The sequence below is a fragment of the Nymphalis io genome, chromosome 6 (genome assembly GCF_905147045.1).
Source record: "Nymphalis io chromosome 6, ilAglIoxx1.1, whole genome shotgun sequence".
Taxonomy (NCBI): Eukaryota; Metazoa; Arthropoda; class Insecta; order Lepidoptera; family Nymphalidae; genus Nymphalis; species Nymphalis io.
Genome location: NC_065893.1, coordinates 12,708,993 through 12,734,327, shown reverse-complemented (window position 1 = coordinate 12,734,327; position 25,335 = coordinate 12,708,993). Strand labels below are relative to the sequence as shown.

General features: G+C 31.7%; 1 protein-coding gene across 1 annotated transcript; it reads left to right on the top strand.

The window, feature by feature from the left end:
* Window positions 1–5,320: 5,320 nt before the first annotated feature.
* LOC126768900 (muscarinic acetylcholine receptor M2) lies at window positions 5,321–24,689 on the top strand. The gene is made up of 5 exons (XM_050487311.1): window positions 5,321–5,400; window positions 8,526–8,664; window positions 22,089–22,272; window positions 22,443–22,744; window positions 22,847–24,689. Exons 1-5 carry the CDS (start codon window positions 5,321–5,323, stop codon window positions 24,527–24,529), a joined length of 2,388 nt encoding a protein of 795 aa, XP_050343268.1. The 3' UTR covers window positions 24,530–24,689.
* Window positions 24,690–25,335: the final 646 nt, after the last annotated feature.

Genomic DNA, 25,335 nt, shown 5'->3' with positions numbered 1-25,335 from the left:
GAATAATAAACACAAATTAAACACTTGAAAATTCGATGGTGCTTGCACAGGTTGAACTTGGAATCGAACTTCTAATTACTGGGCCACGGCTATAACTTGTTTTACATATTGTCTAACATTAATTTACGTATTTACTCTCAGTATTTGTCCTCTTTTATTGCCCTTTTATTTAGTTGAGTTTAATTTAAATCTGATGAAGCATGTTTGAGAGTGATGAATAGATTAATCGCCGTTTAATAAAAAAATGGTACTCGCAATATAATATTTGACGTGTATTGTTATTATGTGACTGCGTCGTTGGTCTAGTGGCTTGATGTAAGGCCGAAGATCCAGAGGTCATGGGTTCAATTCCCATGTCGGGCCAATAAAAAAAGTTATTGGGTTTTTCTTTCAGAAAATTCTCAGTAACAGCTCTGAGTCTGGAAGTTGGAACTGTGTACACTCCCGTGCCTTGGAAAGCACGTAAAGCCGTTGGTCCTGCGCCTGAACTCTTTCCGGTTGTGTCGGATTGCCGTCCCATCGGATTATGAGAGTTAGTACACTATAATATCTTCTGCGTAGTTGGCTAATCTCTCTTGAGCCGCCTTTCGGCCGCCGTGGCCGAAATCGGTCTGGAGGACATTATTATTATTATGTATATCCATCAATTACTTGACAACTGCTAGATTAATTTAGACGATTTAAATATTATTCTATTGAGACCGATGAGAAAAGCTGCGTTTTATTTATAGGGATTTCAGCAGAATCGCGTTTTTATATCGAATTACGTGTATTAGTATCTCATTTTACATCACGCTCATGGATCGATTCTCACTTGCTGATAAAATATTTATATACGCAGCATTCTAGTGTCTATTAAATATTTTTAATAAGGAACTTACATTAATTACATATATCAATGTGAATGGATATATCAATATCCATTGGACATCTTCCCGCAGTTAACAAAGATTTGATTTATATTGGAATGCTAACACTTTCGTTAACCGCGACAACGTTTACTTACAAAACTACATTATTTACACATAATGTGATGATAAAAAAGCTTAATATCTGCTATGCTAATAACTTATATTAATATTTTGATTTAATTATTATTTTACTTACGTTGAAACAGTGAATGTTAAATAAAAGTGTGGATAATACCTTAATAAATATTAATTTTATTTGTTATAAAATGATTTTTTTTATAGAATAGCTAGATAGGATCATATGGGACACCTGATGGTAAGGTTGGTGACTACCAATGCCCATAGACATTGGCATTGTAAGAAATGTTAACCATCACTTACATCGCCAATGCGCCACCAGCCTTGGGAACTAAGATGTTATGTCCCTTGTGCCTGTACTTACATTGGCTCACTCACCCTTCAAATCGGAACACAACAATACCAAGTACTGCTTTTTTATGGTATAATATTTGATGTGTGGGTGATACCTACCCAGACGAGCTTCCACAAAGCTCTACCACCAGTAAAATTACACACAATTCCTAAGTAAATACTCCTTATAAAAATATTAACCAATAGAGCTACCACAGAAATAGTTTACATAGCCAGAATAATACGAATCAATTGAATATCAAAATGGAAAAAAAATAATAGAAGGTCAATAAGAGTTTCATTTATAGTTGATAGCACACCTTGGGAATAAGACGATCGCCGCAAGGCTATTTCTCTATTTTTTTTTTGTAAACGAAACGTGATACAAATAAAAAAAACCGCTGAGTTTCTTTCGCCGGATCTTGTCAGGGCTGGATGTTTCTTTTCCGAACCGGTGGTAGTTTCTGGTTTGACAATCAATAAGCAAGTGTAATGGTTCAATGTTGAATAAATCATTTTGATTTTGATTAAAATAAAAATAACCAATAAAACCGCCTTTGCTTTTTGCACCATTTGTTATTTTATTAATTTTTAATCTGTTACTCTTATGTTATCTGTTATTTATATGTTGTGCAATAAAGTATTAAATGAAAATAAAATAATACTAACAATAAACTCTTATAATAGGAAATATTCTCAAAATATTTTTCTATTAAAATCACACATTAAGTAGAAGTCCAATAACTCTGATGTGTAGACGCATATTCGCATTGGACTCTCTCTTGACTATAGGTCAATGAACTACTCCCACTTCAAATAAAGTTTTTACAATTTGAAAATCTTGAACGAAAGCTTGATTTCAAATATTATATTAATCCATATTTATTTCTATGGTATCGTAAATATTGAAAATTAAACAAATCCAAACTAATATAAATGCTAAATTGAGTTTTTTATTTGTCATACATCAATATTTTCGTATTGACTACTCAACCTGGCGCAGAAAAAGAAATAATCTTACAAGCCCAATCACACGAGAAAAAAGCCACGAGCGAAAACTATTTATAATTAAAGATTAAAAATCTAAAAATTCAGAAGCCGCACGAGAAACAAAAAAATTTCTTCAGTGCAAACAAAAAGTTAAATTAAAGTAAACTTATTAGAGTTAGAACAAAGGCAGTCTGATCGCTTTAACCAGTCTCTTAAAGATAAAAATAAAAAGAGATTTTATCATGAGAAAAATATAATTAAAGAATCGGAACATTCCAAATGCTAACTTTTTTTATTTATTAATTTTTTTTATAGTATAGGCGGACGGAATATTGGTTATATTATTAAACATTCCTTACAATACCAACGCGCAAAAAATCCTATTAACTAAGATGTTATGTCCCTTGTGCCTGTAGTTACACTGGCTTACTACATTTTTTAAACCAGAACCTAACGATAGTAAATATTGCTGATCAAAAGCTTACTTTAAAAATGAATATATTCAATTTAGATTTTGCAGTATGTAAAGTACCTACAATTAGATATAATACCTAATATGCCAAGAGATGAGGAGACATTTTGTTTGTAAATTAAAAAACTATTAATCAAATATAAATAAAACTTATACCGGACGATGCAACGTTCGTTCGAGTCTGTCATGGAAGTGGCTACACTTCGTAGTTTCACGAGTTCAATTCATTATTTTAAACAATGGAGCCGCGATGCTGGTAATTTCATAGAATAACTGACAATTGACAAACATTGTATAAAAATAACAAGAAAAGTAAAACATGTATCACTAAGCTTCCGACATCGCAGTAACATCCTTTCTTGTTCGGGTTATTCGATTCTATAATATTAAAAATAAGGCATATTAATCTAGACACTATTCTATAAATGAAACGTGCACTTGAGATCAAGATTTGTTGATTTTTATACATAATATATAAGATACAATACATAAGTAAGCAGAAATTATTATACATATACAAAACAAATATGTATTAGATAATATAAAATTGTATGTTGTATAATCAAAGAAGCGCAATTGAGGCAAATTTTAGTTACAAAAATTATAATCTTACGTATCAATAGAAAATGATTGTTTTGTTGAGAAATAAATTACTTTAAACCGAAAACTCAAATAAATAGGAAACCACTATATAATCATTTATTTGAACGTAATATTAATCCACACGTTATCAGTCAGGCTCACAGGCATTTCCGTTTCAGATGCTGGCATGGACGAAGCAGATAGACGCCGGACCTCCATCCGCCTGGATCCAACGTACAGACTATAGGTGATACATACTACACTTTATATATGTATAACATAATTTGATAGATTATGGTCTTGTAAATTGTTGAAATTTGAATAATTTAAGAGCCCTAAGAGCAATCTGATCCTTGTAAAACACAGACGCTAATTAGCACCGTTACAATATCGGTTGATCGTTATGACGTCATTTACTACAAAACAAAGATTATTATTTGTTTATATGTTTTCAAAAAAAGTTTTTAATTGATTTAATATTAGTATCTACTTTTTATTTATGTTAATGTTCTTATTAACATGAGAACATGTATATTGAAGAGCCGGTTGGCGTGGTTGGTGGATGCTTGCCTTTCACGCCGAAGGTTGTGGGTTCGATTCCCACCCAGGACAGATATTTGTGTGCATTAACATGTCTGTTTGTCCTGAGTCTGGGTGTAATTATCTATATAAGTATGTATTTACAAAAGAAATATGGTATATGTAGTATATCAGTTGTCTAGTTTCCATAGTACAAGCTCTGTTCAAGCTTAATTTGGGATCAGATGGCCGTTTGTGAAAAATGTCCCAGGATATTATTATTTTATATGTATGAAACACATTTATTTGGCTAACTTTCATGTAGCGTTAAAGGAGGATACGAGAAAGCGATTTGAAATAATATGACCCGTTTTAGTGCATTTTTATCGAATGTTTTCAACTTTAATAATTTTTCTCCTTGTAATTTATGGAAAAAATTGCTTATTAATAAATATACCTGACTTAAATTTTAAAATCATAATAAAGAATAAAAATGTTTTAGATTTTATGCAAGATAATTATAAAGGACTCTTGTTACCTTCAGCGTTCTATCAAACTTTTTCATTTTGACTATAGGAGCAAATATTTTTAATTAATTTGAGTAAAAATGAAAATGGTAAGTTTTGGTTGGTGAAGATGCAGAATATCATCTAAGGGATGTATATATGTCTCAACTGCATAATTATATCGTCAAATAAAATATTAAGCTACCTGGATTATAAGAAAAATGATTTATATTATACTCTTAAAGCATCAAAAAAAAAACATTTTCTTATGTAATTAATGTTAAGAGTTCCAAAAATTTCTTTATTTATAAGTGATATCAATCGTTTAAATTCTAATTTTAAGACGGGATGCAGCTAGTACACGTACAGTTTGTTTACGTAATAAATATATCAAAGTAGATGTCCAGAATAACCTTGATTTCTAAACAGCGCAGAACGCTGTTTTATTTTCCCAATACAGAATCTTTGTGTGATTATTTGGTTTGCGTAAATACAACTAGATATTTTGAATGAGCCCTTAAACGCAAGTGTATTTAATGGTAAATATAGACGCTCAATAGTTTGAATACAAAAATCAAACAACACAAAATTTAAGTACTCATTAATATACAACAACTACAATATTTTAAAAACAGAACATTTAGATACCATCACAACTAAAAACAGAATTATATATAATTTAGATACAATCTAAAGGAACTCTTAATATGCCTCATGTTCTACTGAGTAATTCTGAAGGATTTTAATAAATATAAAATTTGGATTTTGAGAAATTATATCAGTCAGTCATTTGATAATTTTTCAAGATTTTTCAAGTATTAGTATAACATAGTTATATTATAATATAAGCATTTACAGAACTAAATAAAATTCTCTATTCAGATGCAGTAGGCATATCGAAAGATCTCTGGAACAAAGGGTGGGTAATAATGAACTCGACGGAAGCGAGCCTCGACGTCAACAGATCAACGCCTATATACACTATTGGCACGAACTTCATAACACAGTGGTAAGTTGACACTCTTGTACTACTAGACAACTAGACCTCTTTGATTAAGAATTCAAAAAATTTCTAATTCAAATGTTCCAAAAAATTTTGAATAATATTTAATTATGGAAGTTGGAAGTGTGTACACTCCCGTGTCTCGGAAAGCACGTACAGCCGGTGGTCCTACGCCTGAACTCTTTCCGGTCGTGTCGGATTGCCGTCCCATCTGATTATGAGAGTTAGGGAATAGAGAGTGCACCTGTGCTTGTGCACGCACTTGTGCACTATAATATCTCCTGCACAGTTGGCTAATCTCTCGGTAATCGGTATGTAGGACATTATTAATTATGTAATATTGTTTTCATTCTGTTTTTAATTTCAATACAATAGCAATGTATTGCATTAATTACTATTTTAGTTTTGAATTAAAAATGAAACTTTTATATAAACTAAGCTATTTTTTATATATATATTATATAATAAATACATATCTAAGAATAATATATATTTTAAATTTGCATGTTAAGTTATAGATAAAAGTTTGTAATATAGTACTTACTAAAAATAAACCCACTGAATTCGGTTTACATACAAGTATTTAAGACTTGTTCAAAGCTTCATACCACTAACCTATTTCACATATGAAAACAATGGAGGCATACACATTCATTTGTAACATGAAATAACTTGAAAATGCGAATACGCTCCATTTGCGCTGCGTTTTAATTAAGCATTCATCAAATCATTACGAGCTTACCATAAAATCATAATTTAGAATTTAAGTTATACAACATGCTCTTATTAACAAGTTCACATTAATTACTTATTTTATATACTTAAATGGCTAGGTAAGTTCTTACTGTTCGTATCAAGTACTTTTATAACTGAAACCCTTTTTTTAATTTAATAATAAATAACGTCTATCGATTATTTTAAATTCAAAAGTGAATGTGTTTGTTTTTAAGTTTCTATCTCTTAACTTAAACTTTTGCGCACACGTTGATAGGAGTACAGAAAAGAACATATGATAATTAACGCTTATCCCCATCACACGCGGACGAAACCACGGATTGACAGTAGTACTACAATATTAATAGAATTCGTCACAATAATAAATTTATATTTCAAGCATTAACTATAACTATAAATATAAACATTCTAGATTGTTCGTCCCAGTTACATGGTACATGTATTGTCATTTTGACGGTGTGATTCCTTATCTCAAATGTTGCGGCTTCCTTCTCTCTTTTGACGATAATAGCGGAGGTTCTTTACTCTCATATGTGTAGTCTAGAACCATAATGATACAGTATGTATTTTGTATGTATGTGTGAAATATAAATGTTACGATTGAAATTAATGAGTAGTTTGAATAAATGAGTTTACTACTGAGGGTTTTGTGCAAGTCCGGTTTGAATTGTGAGTAAACCAGTGTAACTACAGGCACAAAAGACATAACATCTTCGTTCATAAGGTTGTTATCATGAAGACCCGAGGTCAAATCTAAGATCGGATAAATAAGTTTTCTATTAAAAATTCATTCAGTACCAATTGCGTCTGAGAAAGTTCACACTGTTACTTTTTGCCAAAGCTTCTTTAAGCGTCCTTGAGAATAAGGGTCTAATCCCTTAGCGCATTTTGTTGCGCAAATTGCCTAAAAGAATATATTTTTATCATACAATTTGTTTGTATTTGTCTTAGCGTTTTAAAGTTTTATTTTTATAAAACTTTAAAAACGCATATTTCATATCGTTCCAGAACTTAATATAGTCTACGTATGTTGTACTACAGTTCGCATCATGTAACACAGTAATGCACAGAATTGCTCAACCATAATGCGAGCGGCACACGACATGAAGATTGATTCATTTTTAATGAACTAATTTCCTTTTTCATTGGAAGCGAACGATCATTCGCACACATTTTTAAACAAGTTTCATTTTGGTTTGCTTTTCGTATCGCAATTTCCATTTTGAGATCATTTAGTTCACTTTAAAATTGTGCATCATAACTAATATTATAAATACGAAAATGAGTTTGTATATGTTACGCTTTTACGTCTTAAGTACTCAATGAATCATCATAAATTTTACATACAGTGTCAGGTGTACAGGAAAGGAGTAAGGAGAGGAAGACTTACTCTTCACTTACCCCTCACACGTTGGTGATTTAATTTAATATATTACGAGATATCTAACAAGTATATTGACCTCATGATCGAATATAAGTTATTCAAGTCAGTCCAAGTCGGAATACCTATGGTCATGAATAATATTAGAACAACGTTATGTATATTTAAAATAATCAATATTATTTTGTATTAACATCAAAAGTAAAGAGAAACTTGTAACATCAAATGGACTAAAGAAATACTTGTGGCAACCAAGTTCCGGTCTTTACAGAAAAACTTTAACGAATAATACGAACCTATTTTTGATTTTTGACTTTAAATCAATAAAAATTAAATATTAGCAAATGCAAATTGAAAATTGCTTATTTTATTATATATTTACATTTATTGAATTGTACAACAAAATTCAATTCGATAGCCATTAGGTGGCTTAGTTATTTGAAACTACAAAACTAACTTCCATAAATTTACACAATCGGATTTACTTTAGACTATTAAGCACCAATGGACTTCGATCGAGAAGTATATATAAATGCGGCAAGCTATAAAGTAGCTGTGGTCGAAGTTTATCATCGCTTGATAGTATTTGCTTGTTTCCTAGAAGATTACATGTTTTTACTCAAGAAAATACTGCTTTTTTAGTATACTATACACCTACCTAAAATAGATTAAGCCAGTATATATCCGGTTTTATAAAAGGTATTTATAAAATGAACTACCTACAATTTCGTCAAACTACAATAATAGAGATTTAAATAAAGAAAAACTGATATCACTAAGAATATACTATATAATAAAATAAAATGTATTTAAAAAGTAAAAAGTAATGATTATAATTACGGTTAGACGTTAGAAATCAATTGAATGCAACAAGTTAATTCAGCTCGATGTTGAGGATACTTAAAGTTGGTACTCATTGAAGGTCATATACTAGATATAGAGTTATATTTTTAGAGATATATATTTTTAAATACCATATAAATAATCTTTGTAATTGAATTTCTGTTTCCCACAGGAAACTACAGAAGCTGAAGCAACGGACATGTATCGCCAGTTCTACTTATCCTGAATGTCAAGGCTACTTGATTAGTAACGCCACCAACTACACTGACGTCTACTTCCTCAATGGTACTTTGGATGACACTATTGATTTGGTACGTGGTTTATGATACACAGATTTGGCCTTGGAGAAATTGGTTCACCAGATAGTAATGGTGACGTTAATTGGCACTGTAAGAAATATTAACGATACCTTACCTCGCCAATGCACCACCAACCTTGGAAACTAAAAATAAGACCAAATCGCTTTTTATTATTATTTTATATAAAAATCTTACATACATATATACATACAAATTTGACATCCCTGTTACTTGTTTTTCCTATACTGTTTCACTTATATGCAGGTTTATTTGTAATAATAAGCGCTAATAACTTCACAGGACTATATTTTACACATACTTTATATTAAATCATAAACAACAACACATTTCCTATGCCTTTTACAAAACGAAATAGATTTTCCAAAAATTTTGGACATTCTTTAAGTCTGTACTTAGCAATGTGTAATTACGTCTAGTCTCGCGTACACCCACATAATCAAATGATGTCGATCGTTATTGTTTTTTATTTATCAATAATAATTAGCATGATGTTACTTGGATCTTTATTTCATACATCTATTATTTTATGGTCATACATATCAATAACAAATAAGGAAACCAAAATACATAAACATTTCTTATTATTATATTTCATTAAATAAGTATTTTTTTCTGTAAGAATTTCACTTCCGTCTTTCTTATATCAAATAAGGCGTTGGAATATTATTGGTGGCTCGAAACGTGCGAGGCTTTAGTGTTATTGTAAATATTACTCACAAAATTTTCATTATACCGTGGACCCTTTCCAAGCTTTTATTCTGTTGGTTAACCCATAAATATGTATATTAATACCAGTTCTGATCTGAGTCTGCAACAAACAATACGGAGTCCAATGCGCGTCCTTTTTGTTAATATAATATTAAATGGATAGAGAAATTACCATATCAAACAGTACATACATTCTTGAATTTCCAATGGGCCAACATCATTTTCCTTCGCTTATTCATAAAGAAGTTTTTTTTCTCTTGTCTAAATTTCTTTTAGATATTTATTTATTTCTTTGTATTCGATCGTAAAGGATAGCGCCGTGAGGGCCCGCATTGGAACATTGTGGTGGATTAAGCTTGAAGGGGATAGGAGACTCTTGCCCAGTAGTGGGATTTTTACAGGCAGTTACTGTTTACTTACTTTTTCTAGGAATAATATAGTTTGAAATTATTATATATCCTGAAATATTTTTATTGATTTGGCGTTTCTTTTCATAAAAATTTACATTCCGCGTCGATGATCACTTCGCAGATTGATAAAATATATAAAAATTACGGTACAAATTGAAATGAAACCCAGTGGAATCAGATAAAGTAATAAGATCACGATAAACAACGTCACGATGTAGTTAGAATTATTGCTGATGCCTAAAAAATAAAATAAATAAACATTCCTTATTTAAACATTTTAAATTCAATATTTATTTGATTTACTAGCAATTTCTAACAATAAGGTAATATATTTAAAAAAAACTTATGTCAATATTAAAATAGTCTATAGTGATAATTTAAAAGTATATTAATCATGTATATAAAAAATAAATGACAAAATGAAGAATTATAAAATAGAATAAAACCAAGAATTGGTACTATAAATGAATGTTTTTAATTCCAAGTTAACTTCTTAAATAAATATATATTGGATTGTCAGTAAAATTCTACTTTAAGGTCGCCTGTAATATTAAAACAGAAGCGCAATTTTATGTAAAAATGTGGCATAAAAAAAGAAAAGTTACTACAAATACGACAGAAGTTAAAATCAGTTTGTGTTCCCAAAGTTCTCATTCAATGAGACCGTCCCAAAGCGTCCGTTACTTGTATTGTGAGAATGATACATTTTAGGCATTACAATGGGAATATGTCTCTGTTTCAGAACAACTTTATTTACATTTTGTACATAGAAATGACGCGAAAAAAATATATTTTACAGCGAAAAGTTCTAAATATTGTCGGAAATGTTTGTCGTTGTTATTTATAAGAGCCGCAAGCGAACTCACATCGTGAGAAAATGCCATTCGTTCTGTAAGAAAAAACTCGTAAATAATTATAACATTGCAAGAATACACGCATCAAAATATTATATCACAATAAGTCGGTTGTCAACATTTCATACGTAAGTAATGAAACGGCTTCTTACATAATAGCTAGTGACATCACGTTTTCTTTAACAACAATAAATGTAATGATACTAACGACTCGTAAAATTAAAATATCTCTTCATACAACAATTTTCAATACTTTCCATTGTTATTATATAAAAACCTAACAAAAATTGTCCTACCTGTATGTATACAAATTGTCATAATAATCAGTGAACGGTATAAAAAAATGAAGTTACGCCATCTAGTGGCAAGTTGCAACCAATTGAATATTATTAAAACCTTCTCCATAAGAATAAAAAAGCATATATGTACTAAATTTCTAGGTTGTCAGTCAAACAGTGTTGTTGTCTATAAATCGCAAACAGGCAGCATCCATTTACTTTACAAACATCCATTGTATGTAGATCGTTACGATTTAAATAATCGCATTGCGTGTAACTCAGTATTAACACTTATATAAATTTTATGAGTTACAAACAATAAATAAGCTTCTAATACTTAGTCATAAAAGCGTTTACTTTGCGAAATAAAATAGGCTGTTACAAGCTTTTAAATCGTCGATTGTAAAGATTAATTAATATGTAAAGTACGTTTTAGGATTTATATTGAAGTGATTTTGTATCTTATTAGTGTTTCTTGGGGGTAATACCGACCCGTATGCCGTAACGGCAAATGGCATGACGCTTCCTCCACCGTCCTCTACTGACTTCTCTGTGCGTGGCGCATATACTATATTCCTCGTTGCTATATATGTATTACTACAATAATACAAAAAGTATATTTAATTTACTCTATATAATTATGAAATTGTATTTTTATAAATTTTAATCCATATTTATTTATTTGTTTTCCTTAATTCCGATGTTTCACATATTTTGGACGTCTTATGACATTATTTTTAATTTAAAAATAAATAGTGATTACAATTTGTACAAATAGAATAGCAATTTAATTCCTGAAGGCATTCTTAACCAATCAACCTTTAAACGAAACAGTAAAACATTTAGACTACGACCAAATTAAACTGAAACTCAAATCAATTACACACATTATCATAATATAATTAATATCAGGTAACATTGAAGTTACATTACATTTATCAACACTTTAATCACAATAATATTTCAATACACGCCACACTACAAAGTTATTTAATAAAATAAATTTAACAAAAGCTACACGCTGAGTGTAATAGAGTTTCACGTACATACATACGTCGGCTGAAGAGTCTATTGACTATTGTCTGGCAGATGCTTTTATTTCCGATTTGAAAGTAAAGTGCACTGTCATAGATAAAAATTGAATATGACGAGGCTTACAAGTACGTATTTATTTTTATGCAAACAATGTATACATATAAAAAATCGTTTGAACGTAACCAAATACCGCAATAAGCGCTACTCCTTTAATGATATAGGTAGGTGGATAGTCATGAGCGATGCAATAAATATTAAACATCCCTTACATCACCAATCCGCTATCAACCTTGGGAACTACGATATTATGTCCCTTGTGCCTGTAATTCCACTGGCTCACTCACGTTTTAAACCGGAACTTAACAATTCTAAGTTTCAATGGTTTAGATAAGCAAACGGGCAAATGGGTCACCTGATGTTAAGTGGTCATCACCGCCCATAGACATTGGCGATGTAAGAAATATTCACCTAGTCCTATGTTTACATCGCCAATGCGCCACCAACTTTGGGAACGAAAATTTTTTTGTCCCTTGTGCCTGTGTACACTGGCTCTCTCACCCATCAAACCGGAATACCACAATAAGTATTGCTGCCTATACGAGCTTGCACAAATCCCTACCACCAAGTAAGCCTCACTTACAGGCATGCACAAAAGCCCGTCTGCTTTCTTAAATAAAAATTTTCATTTTGTCCTGCGTCTTTTACGTAGTCATGAAATTCATATGAAGCAACTACGAAAAGTGAGATCAGGTACAATATAAAATTTTATTTCGAGATGTGTTTCTACATATATACTTTCTTACTGTTTTACGTTCAATATGCGACAACCAATCTGTAAAAATCCCATAAGAAGAATTACACAAAATATTTACAAGTATATTATGTATATTTATTAAATAATATTGATTATTTTTATATAATCAGTGAAAGTCATTGTATATACACTATATTAAATAATAATATCCTGGGACATTTTTCACACACGGCCATCTGATCGCACATTAAGCTTGTACAAAGCTTGTGCTGTGGAAACCAGACAACTGATATACTACATATACTACTTTCCTTTTGTAAATACATACTTATATAGATAATTACACCCAGATTCAGGACAAACAGACATGTTCATGCACACAAATGTCTGTCCTGGGTGAGAATCGAACCCACAACCTTCGGCGTGAAAGGCAAGTATCTACCAACCACGCCAACCAGCTCAACATATAAATGCTGTGCTAAGGCTTCGTTTCTATTTGATAAGAAAATTTGGAACTTATCCTATGTAGAAGATTTTCATTCGACACATGCTAGTGTCCACACGATTTTTTCTTTCACCGACTACAAGACACCGCCATCTTCGGTAAGAATTCCTGTATATGACCGCTATTCGATCTCGGTTCCTTATGAATATAAATAATTTCATATTATAGTCTTTATTTTTACATATATAACACCAAGACATTTCTTCCTCGAATTGTTTGTTTCTCTAATTTGATCAAGAAATCCGATAATTAAAATAACATTAAATTAAAAACACAAGCAGAGTAAAAGGCACATGTAAAAGTAAGTTTTAGTTCTGAAATCAATAGAAAATAAATTATAGAAATTTATCCCTGAAAAAGTTTTTTTTTAAATAATAAAGTTTTCCCTTTGTATGTTTTACTGCAAAAGCAAATGGCCGCGCAATAAATATACAGTAGGCGTCCGACAGAAACAATTTTACGACAGGACATTTTATGTACAATAAACCATAGTGTTACGCCGGCAGAGTTTTTAAGTTGAACCTACACACGAAGTACAATGTAATTTTATAATAACATAAATACATGCATGAATACAGATAACATAAGCAAAGACATAGTCTACATACAATCGAAATGAAAAAAAACTAAATTAAAAATCTTAAACACATTTATAATCTTCTTACAAAGAAAAACTGACAAAATACTCACATTACTTCCTAGAATTAAAAAACAGTAAAAGTAAAGTAACAGCCTGTAAATGTCCCACTGCTGGGCTAAGGCCTCCTCTCCCTTGTGGGGTAAAGTTTGGAGCTCATTCCACCTCGCTGCTCCAATGCGGGTTGGTAAACATGTGGCAGAATTTTAGTGAAATAAGTCACATATAGGTTTCATTTCATAGTCAAGATGTTTTCCTTCACCGTCAAGTACTGGATGAATTATTAACACAAATTAAGCACATAAAAATTCAGTGGTGCTAACAGTCATCCGCTAGGATTCACACGATCTAACCACTGGACCATCTCTGCTCTCAACACACAGTTGACGACAGTTACAATATAATTATTATTCATACTGCATGGAAGTCAATTCTATCTAAATATTTAATTATAGCAGCTTAATTATTATACTTAAAAGTAGTTCTTATAACTTTAACTTTCAAGAGTAATAACTCTTTGCTTATAATAGTTAAAATTTCAGTTCTGTAAAGGTATTTGTTAAGAACAAACTCGAAACTTACTGCTAGGATCGTGAAGCGTCAGAAAGTGACGAGCGCAATTGACTATAATGTATACTAATATTATAAATGCGGAAGTAACTCTGTATATCTGTTTGTCACGCTTTTACGGTTTTATTTGGTATGAAACGAACTTGAACCCCAAGGAAGGATAAAGGATACTGAACGCCTCCCCCCACAATAGTCTAAATATAAAGCGAATGAAACTGCGAAGGGCAGCTCTGTTTAAATGTTGGTTACTAAGAGATATATACTATTTGATGTATATTCTTGAAATGCTAAAATTATTATGATATCGCATATCACTTACTGGGTTTTCACGACCACACTGCGGTGAGTTTCGAGTTTGTTCTTGCAGAATTGTATTGTGCTACTGTTGAAAAGAGTGACATATTCGTTTCGTTCCGAAACAAAAAGCAGTAGAATAGAATCCAGGCACGGTTGTTTATTCCATAAGTCTTATTAATAAATGCAAAAGTGAGTTTATTTGTTTGTTACGCTTTTACCTCTTAACTGTAAATTATTGTTAAATATTGCATACACGTTGTCAGGTATACAGAAAAGGATATAAGATATTAAGACCTTACACAATATTATATAATAAAAAATAATTATTAAAACGGGTGATTTTTGCTTATATTTTTATGACTTTAACATTATGTTTAGTTTATTGCCAGTAAAAAACCACCTGATCTGATCTGATCTGATCTGAATCACATTATATAATTTTACGGTAATTAAATTCATAATTGTTTAGAAATAAGTCTCATTAAAACGTATTATTGTTTGTTTTTAAAACTATCGACTTTACTTATAAACGTCGCTTAATGGCTGTTTAGTTAAACACTGATTTCTTTCTTTCTGCCGTTATTGATTTGACATTCAAAAGAAGAATACACAGCATTGTTTAACTAAACAACGTTAATAAATAAGACCGTAATTTATTTATGAAGCATAGACAGTTTTAAATGGATCCAATTTTACACAAAAAAGGGTATCTATAAATATCTTACTGCGGAGCTAAGGCCTCCATACCGAGGAGAAGGTTTGGAGGTTATTCCACCACGTTGCTCCAATACCAATTGGTGAAGACACTGAGGCAGAAGGCAGATTCTCTTTCGACACATATAGGTTTCCTTACGATGTTTTCCTTCGCCGCGGAGCATGAGTTGAATTATAAAAACAGATTAAGTACATAAAAATTCAGTGGTACTTGCCCTGGTTTGAACTTGGAGACTCGGATACCAATAATCGGTTAAAATTCTCTTCTGACAAGCATTTGACTGAATGCCTAATAACAAAAATCGGCAAACATTTAAATATGGGTTATTCTTATCAAATTTTTGATTTAATATATTTTTTCAGTAAAGAATTTTCTTTTTGAAACGAAGTTACAACACGACTCGATGTGTGGAAATACAATATTCTTTTTTATTTGCTAAGCATAAATAAAATATACGAGCATCGTATATTCGTGACCTTCAACGAGACATTTTATGCACTGAACGCGTATAGCTCTATATTATGAGGGTGGCTGATAAAAAAATCTCTGCATATTTTCATGTTTTAATATAAAAGTATTCTGCGTTCGGTACTCAAAAGTTCAACCATTGTTATTGCGCTGAGTTGAACAGAACTATTTGTTTCTTTTTTTTTTTAAATCAGTTCGTTACTGTTTCGTTGAATCGAAATTTCTGGAATCGCAAGTGGTCTTATTAAGTTAGGAGTATTTTATTTGTTTATTATATAAAATATTATACTTTTTTTACTTTAATTTGCATACAGAACAAAAAAGGAGACTACTTTTAGGTGACTACTTTTTTGTTGACTGTAAGACAGAATGATAGTGAGGTCCTGAACAAATTCGCCTACGCTGATCATTCTTAAGAGAGACTACAATCTTGGTTACTAAACAGCAATTATTAGTATTGTCGTGAACTAGTTTGACGGGTGAGTGAGTCAGTGTATTTATAGATACAAGGGATATGACATCTCAGTTCCCACGTTTGGTGGCACATTTGCGATGAAGTATATTAATGTTAGTTGTTTTATATAAATTCTGAGGTATCTTCACACTTAAGGTTCTAATCTTTCCTTTACCTTACCAGTTCAGGTTCATTCGTCAGCTATATATAGTACCTGCGTTTTACCCCTTTTTCATCTACATATTGTAGCCACACAACTTCAGGTTAACGGGAACTTTAAATAATTTTCAATAAGACCAGCTTACAATGATTATTTTTCTCCTTTTCTTTAAAATAACAATTACGATATGTCCGCATGTATTATCGTATAACAACCAACCAACTGTTTGTTTCCTTTTAATTACTATCAATTTTAAAATTACAATATCACGTTCTAAATTTATCTATAAAGACTTCGAACCAAGAAGTATCTATTACATTAATAAAAAATGATAATTAAATATAATTCAATATCTGGGAGAATTTTATATATATATATATACATATATATAATATTCTATAATGATTCTTTATAATTATTTACAAATATGTTGTTAAATAATATTATAGGCTTACAATATCGTAAAAGGCATAGAAAAATAACATTAGATCCGTTATAAATCACTTCGCGATCGATCAGTCCAACGTCATACTAACAAGGATTCTCTTGTTCATCGTTTTCTATATTCATAAATCAAAGACATTTTACGTCTAAAATATCCCGACGTATAATCAATAATATACACCCAATGTCTTCGTTAATCTTAATACAATTGCCTGTAAATATTTATCATTTGTTGTTATATATTTCATACCAACTGCCTCGTTGGTCAAGTGGCTTGATGAAAGGCCGCAGATCCCGAGGTTCTGGGTTCAATTCCCAGGTCGAACCAATAAAAGTTATTGAGTTTTTCTGTCAGAAAATTCTCAGTAGCAGCCCGGAGTCTAAAAGTTGGAAGTTGGAAGTGTGTACACTCATGTGCTTTGGAAAGCACGTAAAGCCATTGGTCTTGCGCCTGAACTCTTTCCGATCATGTCGGATTGCCGCCCCATCGGATTATGAGAGCTAGGGAATAGAGAGTGTGAGAGTGTGTGAGAAACCTGTGTTTGCGCACACACTTGTACACTATAATATGTCTTTCGCAGTTGGCTAATCTCTCTTGAGATTGGTCGCCGTGGCTGAAATCGGTCTTGAGGACATTATATATTTCGCGGTTAGCTTCATTGTAACCTGTTTAAAGAGAGATATCTAAAGACCATTTATAGGCGAGGTTAGCAAAGATACCTGCACTTTGCACTTTCGTGATATTTATAAGATTCAAAAAGAAATATATTTTGTATATAATGCTTAAAACTAAGAAGAATAATAGCAATGCCCGTTTTCAAAGAACTATATATATATATATTCCTATTTACCAATCCAATTGAGAGTACAGCTTGTGTTAGGAGTGGGGACAATAGGACATAGGGGTCAGAATCGAACTTGCAACCTTTACATAGCTAGTCGGACTGAAAACCATTGCATACAATTTCATGCTTCATGAAATTGTATGTTACGTACTTTGTTATAGTTCATATTTTTTTGTATAAATCTTGTTGGAATTGTAGATCGGATAATTTAGATCTAAACTAATATTATAAATGCAAAATTAACTGTCTGTCAGTGAACGGCCAAACATATCACCAATTAACTCCCCTACACGCAGGTGAAGCCACGGGCGGAAAGTATCTTATACTTCCTAGAAGTTCCCAGACTAATGTAAATCTATCTTTTTAATCAATTAAATTGTCTTTAATTTTTCGATTACCAAACGTTTCCATATCAAATAAGATTTGTTTAAGTCTTACTCGACTGATCATTTTGAAATTTTGCATACATTATATCATCTATAAATTCCCTCTCCATCACACGAAGGGAAGCTCGAAATAAGTAAATATGACATTATAAGAGAGAATACGAACGTACGTAACAGTCTAGTGTTATGGTAATAAATATATTGTAATCATAGTTTAGTAACTACTATAACACTCATGGTACGTCAAAATATATTTCTAATAAATATTTCTAAAAAATGGCACGACAATGGCAATGGCATGGCAATTATGATTATGGATGAAGTTTTATTAAAAAAAAACTGTTACAGTGAAGTTGTACACACAACGTAATCACCGCCCATACAAAAAACACATAAATCAACTTGAATATAATCAATATGTACTTCATGACACTCTTTATTTACCTATGTCGATAGAATTGATTTTTTGTTAAAAACCATAACAACTATTCTTTACATAAAGTGTATGAATAGAAGCGTGAGGAAAGTGACAGTAAATCGATTCGTACCATTACCGGTATATCAGGGCCACTGCATTTGTGTGAGCGTTGAAACCGTATTTGAAACTAAAATTCTAGTAGAATTTTTTAAGTGTTATATTTATAAATTTAAAATGAAAATCAAGAAATGATGACAAACATCCCCGATCATGATCATTATGTTTGTTTTTTTTCTGTTTTGGCGTGTTTAACCCACACAGTGTTAAATTTTAACTAAGTAAAAGATGGCGTTATTGGGTCATATTTATTTATTTAATACTAGGTGGCCTAATTGGCCGTTCAGCATAAAAAAAAATATTCGATATTATTTCGATCGAATGAATACTAAAAATTATAAATAATCGCATTGTGTGATAATGCACTGTTAACATTTAAATGACTTTTATGACTTACAAACAAGAAGCAAGCTTCTGTGTTTATTATTAGCATTGTTTAATTAGTTATAAAAAATTTACTTCGCACTGATAAAATTTACAATAAAGATAACCTCCTATGAGCCCTTGAATTATCAATTCAAATATTAAAAATGATTTAAAACAACTTATCAATATTTACATTCCAATAAATACACTAAAAACAAACAGACATTTGTCCTGAGTCTGATGTAATTATCTATATAATTATGTATTTACAAAAGAAAAGTAGTATTTGTAGTATATTAGCGTTATTGTCCGGTTTCCATATTACAAGCTCTGCTTAGTTTGAGATCAGATGGCCGTGTATGAATAATGTCCCAGGATATTATAATAATAATAATTATTATTACAAAAACCTTAGTAATAACATACATAAAGTATATGTAGTTCAAATATTTCCTGTGAAAATAGATACATCTATTATTTCATTTCTCTTTATCATCGTCTATCAACTTCTTTATACTTCAGAGCCAAGATGGCCTAGTGGTTAGAATGCGTAAATCTTAACCAATGATCGTAGGTTCAAATCCGGGCAAGCACCACTGAATTTTCATGTGCTTAATTTTTGTTTATATTTCATCTCGTGCTTGACGGTGAAAGAAAACATCGCGAGGAAACCTGCATGTGTCAAATTTCATTGAAATTCTGCCGCATGTGTATTCCACTAACCCACATCGGAGCATTGTGGTAGAATAAGCTCCAAACTTTCTCCTCAAAAAAGGAGAAGAGGCCTTAGCCCACCAGTGGGACATTCACAAGCTTTTACTTTACTTTTATTTATACTTTATGAGCGATACCTTTGGATTAGAATCATGTTCGCTCTATAATGTAATTTTTTTTATTTTATTTAAAATACTTTATTGGCCACCACAATATGCAGTTGGAACAAGAGGTAGACTTAATACCTGAAGGCATTATCTGCCAATCAACCTTTAGGCTAAACAGAAATCCGTGCAGGCGGTAATCAGTAAATTGTTAGAACAACAATACACATATATATATATACACAAAAATATACACACACATTTTTTTTTTATAGAATAGGAAGGCGGACGAGCATATGGGCCACCTGATGGTAAGTGGTCACCAACGCTCTTAGACATTAGCATTGTAAGAAATGTCAACCATCGCTTACATATCCAATGCGCCAACAACCTTGGGAACTAAGATTTTATGTCCCTTGTGCCTGTAATTACACTGGCTCACTCACCCTTCAAACCGGAACACAACAATACCAAGTATTGCTGTTTTGCGGTAGAATATCTGATGAGTACATATATATAGTCTATACGTAATCGTTAAAGTTAGTTATGATAAAAAATTTAATTCATTTCTCCGGGTTACAAGATAAGACTAGCAAGCGCTCGTTATACTTGTACCAATTACTCATCAAACATTCTATCACCAAGAGCAAAACTTAGTATTGTTATGTTCCCGTTTTGTACAGTGAGTCAACCAGTGTAACAAAGGCAAGGGGAACATTATGGGGATTGATAATATTTGTTACAGCACTAATGTCTATGGGCGGTGGTGACCATTTAACATTTTCTCATTTGCTATTATGAATACAATTTTTAATAAAAAAAATAGTTAAAATGATACAAATTAAATTAATATTTCCACAAGTAATTAATGCCGCAATATAAGTTCAATAGAGTTGATAATAGTTATGTATTAATTACCAAATTTTGCTTGGACCCTTATAAACATATAAGCTTAATTTACAATGACTGGTACTAAGCAATTCTTCTGATATATTGCATTGATTTGAAGAATCATACACGTATGTCGGCGCGCTACAAGCGTAAGGTTATTTAATTATTAAATGACTTATATTCAATTAATATGTTATGATAACGACATTCGGATCCGGCTTACTGGTATAGTGGGGACGATAATCGTAGTAGGGTTAAAACATACTTGTGATCAAAGGATTGGGGATCGTTACGTAGACTTAATGCTGTGCTTGCATTTCATTGTAATCTCGTATTAGTGATTTTGATAATTAATTTTTATTTAATAATATAACTTTTTAATAGTTGTACAATCCGTGGCTCTCGTTACCCATGCCAGCAAACTAAGTCGATGGTCAACTCGTCTCTCTATGTATATTTTAATTAGATAGATGACAAAAGTTTAATATAATTGTACAGTGGATTGTTTGCATAGATTTCCAACTTTACCCCTTTTATTTGTATAGTGTAGGTTCATCCACTTAATGTACAATTCCTAGTGACCTCGACACAATGCTGCTCTTGATACGATTTGAATGGAAAAATGAAAAAGAATAGAGAGTACAAGTACTCTCAGTACAGTATAAAACGATTTTACTAATTATCCATTTTAATCTTTCTTTTCAACTTATTAAGGGTCATTATAGCTTATATTCAAGATAATAAGGATTATGATGTAAGAAATAAAAATATTATCTCTTTAAATCTTCTTGATGAATAAGTCTATAAAACAATGAAACTTTTGTTATTCACCTTTATATAGAGGACAAAGTACTGGAATGAAACTTGCTGTTTTATTATATAGTTTTGTTATTGAAGATACTAAATGCTATACTCTATATAGAATTATGTGTAGTTGATAAATATATGTATAATTTAAATTCTCAGTGTAAAGAGGAAAAAAAACCAGTATCCATTTTCAAAAATAAACGCTCTATAAAGATATACGACTTTAATATAGATATACGAATTGTGTCATTATACAAAAAAATATCATTCAAATCTTTTAAACTTAATCATATGATGACAACTTAAACATGTGATTTAACATTTTTCTCTTCATGCCTCATAATATTATATTTGGGTTCCTATTTAGTCTTTGCCCGAATTTTCTTATTGCTTTAAGTGCATTATGCAACAGCACATAATAAAATTATTACCAATTTTATAAAAGTGTTTGTGCACTAATATTGTTTTATATTTTTAGCAACCCGTCTTACCTCCTTTTCCACTCTGGTTGGCTGTGATCATAGCTACGTGCCTGGTATTGGTCATCCTGCTAACTGTGAGTGGCAATGTGCTAGTACTCCTCGCCTTTCTGGTGGATAGAACTATACGTCAGCCAAGTAATTATTTCATAGCGTCACTTGCTGCTACCGATCTACTTATAGGTAAGAATGAGTTTTTTTCTTTTATAAATAACGAAAATACAAAATAACGCTGCAATATTATTTTAATTTATAAAGTTATTTTTATCGTTAATATATTTTTAAATTTATGGATAATCTTAGATTGACGAGTTTTCTCAAATTCCTGTCTTAATATATTTGATTTGTTTCAGGTACATTATCGCTCCCGTTTTATACAGATTATGTCTTGAAAGGTTACTGGCATTTAGGACCTTTGTTATGTGACCTTTGGCTATCCGTTGATTATACGGTATGTTTAGTATCGCAATACACCGTCTTGCTTATAACTGTAGATCGATTTTGTAGTGTTAAAATAGCTGCCAGATACAGAGCGTGGAGAACAAAAAATCGAGTAATATGGATGGTAACGGTAACTTGGATAATACCAGCATTACTTTTTTTCACAACTATTTTTGGATGGGAACACTTTGTCGGCTATAGAGACCTGCAAGAAGGCGAGTGTGCTGTGCAATTTTTGAAAGATCCCATTTTCAATACTGCTTTAATTATAGGATATTATTGGACAACACTATTTGTATTAATCGTATTGTACGCTGGGATTTTTAAAACAGCTTATGACATGCAGAAAAAAAGTGAAGCCAAACAGAGAAAGATGCAATCAATGGTTGCCTTAAGTGCTGGTGTTATGACTGGTATGGCGGGAAGGGCTGCTGGAATGGCAGCTCTATCTAAAGCTACAATATCAAGCGAAGATCAAATAAAAGTTTCAGAAGCGATTCGAAAAGACTCTACATCTAAAGGATCTCTCCAAGCTCCGCTTCTCAATTTAGGTGGCTCGACTGATTCGAATTCGAGTCAAAAGTCTTCAGCTCATAAAAGTAGCGCTACTGCAACTGGAACATCTACAACTGTTGAATCCGATGGTGATAAAAAGGAAGATCAAGTAGAAGCAGAACGATCAAGCAGTCCAGCGTTTGACTCTGACGATGAAAGTACTACTCAATCCAACGTGAAGAAACGACCGTCTGTTGCCAACTTAGTAATGCAAACTGGTGCATTGCAATTACTTAATAATATGCGTTTAAATGGTAACATGCTTATTAAGCCTGACATTAAACAATCGCCCCTTTTGAAAAATGAAACTGAAAAACCGAAGTCATCGCTTTCGCAAATATCAGAGAAAAGCCTTCTTGATACAGAAAATCCCGATACCTCGCAGAGTAATGGACAAACTCCAGCAGTAAGTGTACCTCTATCTTCCGTTAGCTTTATGTCCCCTTCATCTTCGGGGATAGCTACACCGTCTGAAAGAGAAATATCAACTACAATCGCTCAAAGAATCATCCCTCCACCATCAGAATTTCAAGGTAGTCCATCCGTATGTGATAGTCCACCATCTCAATCGGAATCATCCAGAGCTAAAATTTTTAAATCAATAAAAAGTGATAGCACTAACTCTGATGTGCTGTTAGGTCTGGATGGTGCTGACTTAAGATACATGGATGAAAGTTCAGTCATCGTTCCTTCACCTACAAACGAAAGTCCTCCATCTTCAATCACATTTCCAACAGCTACAGAACCATCATCTCCTCCTACATTCAATTCGGGTAATGTAACAAATACTTCCTTATTACAGGCTGCTCTCATACGAGCAACAGCTGAAGCTCAAGTAACACAACCCAAAACAAATTTATCTCCTCCACCACCTATAAAAGTTAACACCGAGGTAAGTTTGACAACTGGAGAGCGTCCGAAACCTATTATAACCCTTGTATCGTCGTCTTCCAATAATAACGATGGCCAATCTTTAAAACAATCAGATAGTAAGACCTCGAAAACAAAGTTAAATGATACGCCAGCAATTGAAAATAGTGACATTTCTAGTCCAGCCGTAAGTGGGGTGGGCCGAGGAGATTCGAGGAAAGACTTTGTTAAAAATATAGGAAAAAAATTAAAAGTAAAACGTTCAAAGCGAGACGGATTATTCCCGAGTATTGGTCGACAAAAGTCTAAGTCGGAAAATCGAGCTAGAAAAGCATTTCGAACGATTTCCTTTATATTAGGCGCATTCGTTGTTTGTTGGACCCCATATCACATCTTAGCTTTAGTCGAAGGTTTTTGTACAGATCCCCCATGTATTAATCAACATTTGTACATGTTCTCGTATTTCTTATGCTACGCTAACAGTCCTATTAATCCCTTCTGCTACGCATTGGCTAACCAACAATTCAAGAAGACTTTCACGAGACTCCTACGGGGCGATTTTCATATTACCTAGTCCATGTATGTTGGGTACAAAAATGCGTAATCTGACGCTGTTATATAGCGTTATAATTGAAAATATTACGCGCACAATTTATGTAGAAACTGTATCAATTAGATCGCTAATTATAATAAGACAATACTAATCTATGAATAGTATAAAGCTGCTTTCAATGTATAGAGATGAATAAGTAAGTGGTATATTTATTACTGTCTAAAGAATTTTCCCAGCTTTTTTAAGGTTGGCCTTTTTAATAATAATATGTAAATAAACTTGTAGTGTACTTGTTGCATAATAATAAGTATTTCATCTTTAATGTTCAGAACTGACAATAAGTGTAATATTGTAAATATGTTTTTCAATATTAAAAGTCTCTTTATATTTCTATTTAACGTCAATGATGTTATCTTAAATAATCTTGATACATAGTATCTGAATGTAAATTAATAAGATAGACAAATTATACTGTGACAATAAATCAGATTTTTGTATCTGAAATTTAAGATCATTACAAATAAATTAGATAACAATTAAATTAGGAATTTTTGGAATTATTGCGCTTCCAAATTACATAACACTCAAATGTAAATATTATGACCACAATATAAATAATGTTTTAAGTATTTAACTAAAATCTGTTCATTGTCACATTATTAAAACGTATAAAAACGCATAAAAATTTTAAGCCACGAGCCCAGCTGAAGATTTTTAGCGTTCTTAGTCAATTACATCAATTTTTAATTAGTTATACTATAATGATAGACTATTTAAAAGGTTTTTTAATACATAAGGTATTTCGTTTACCAAATAAATTTCTTCTT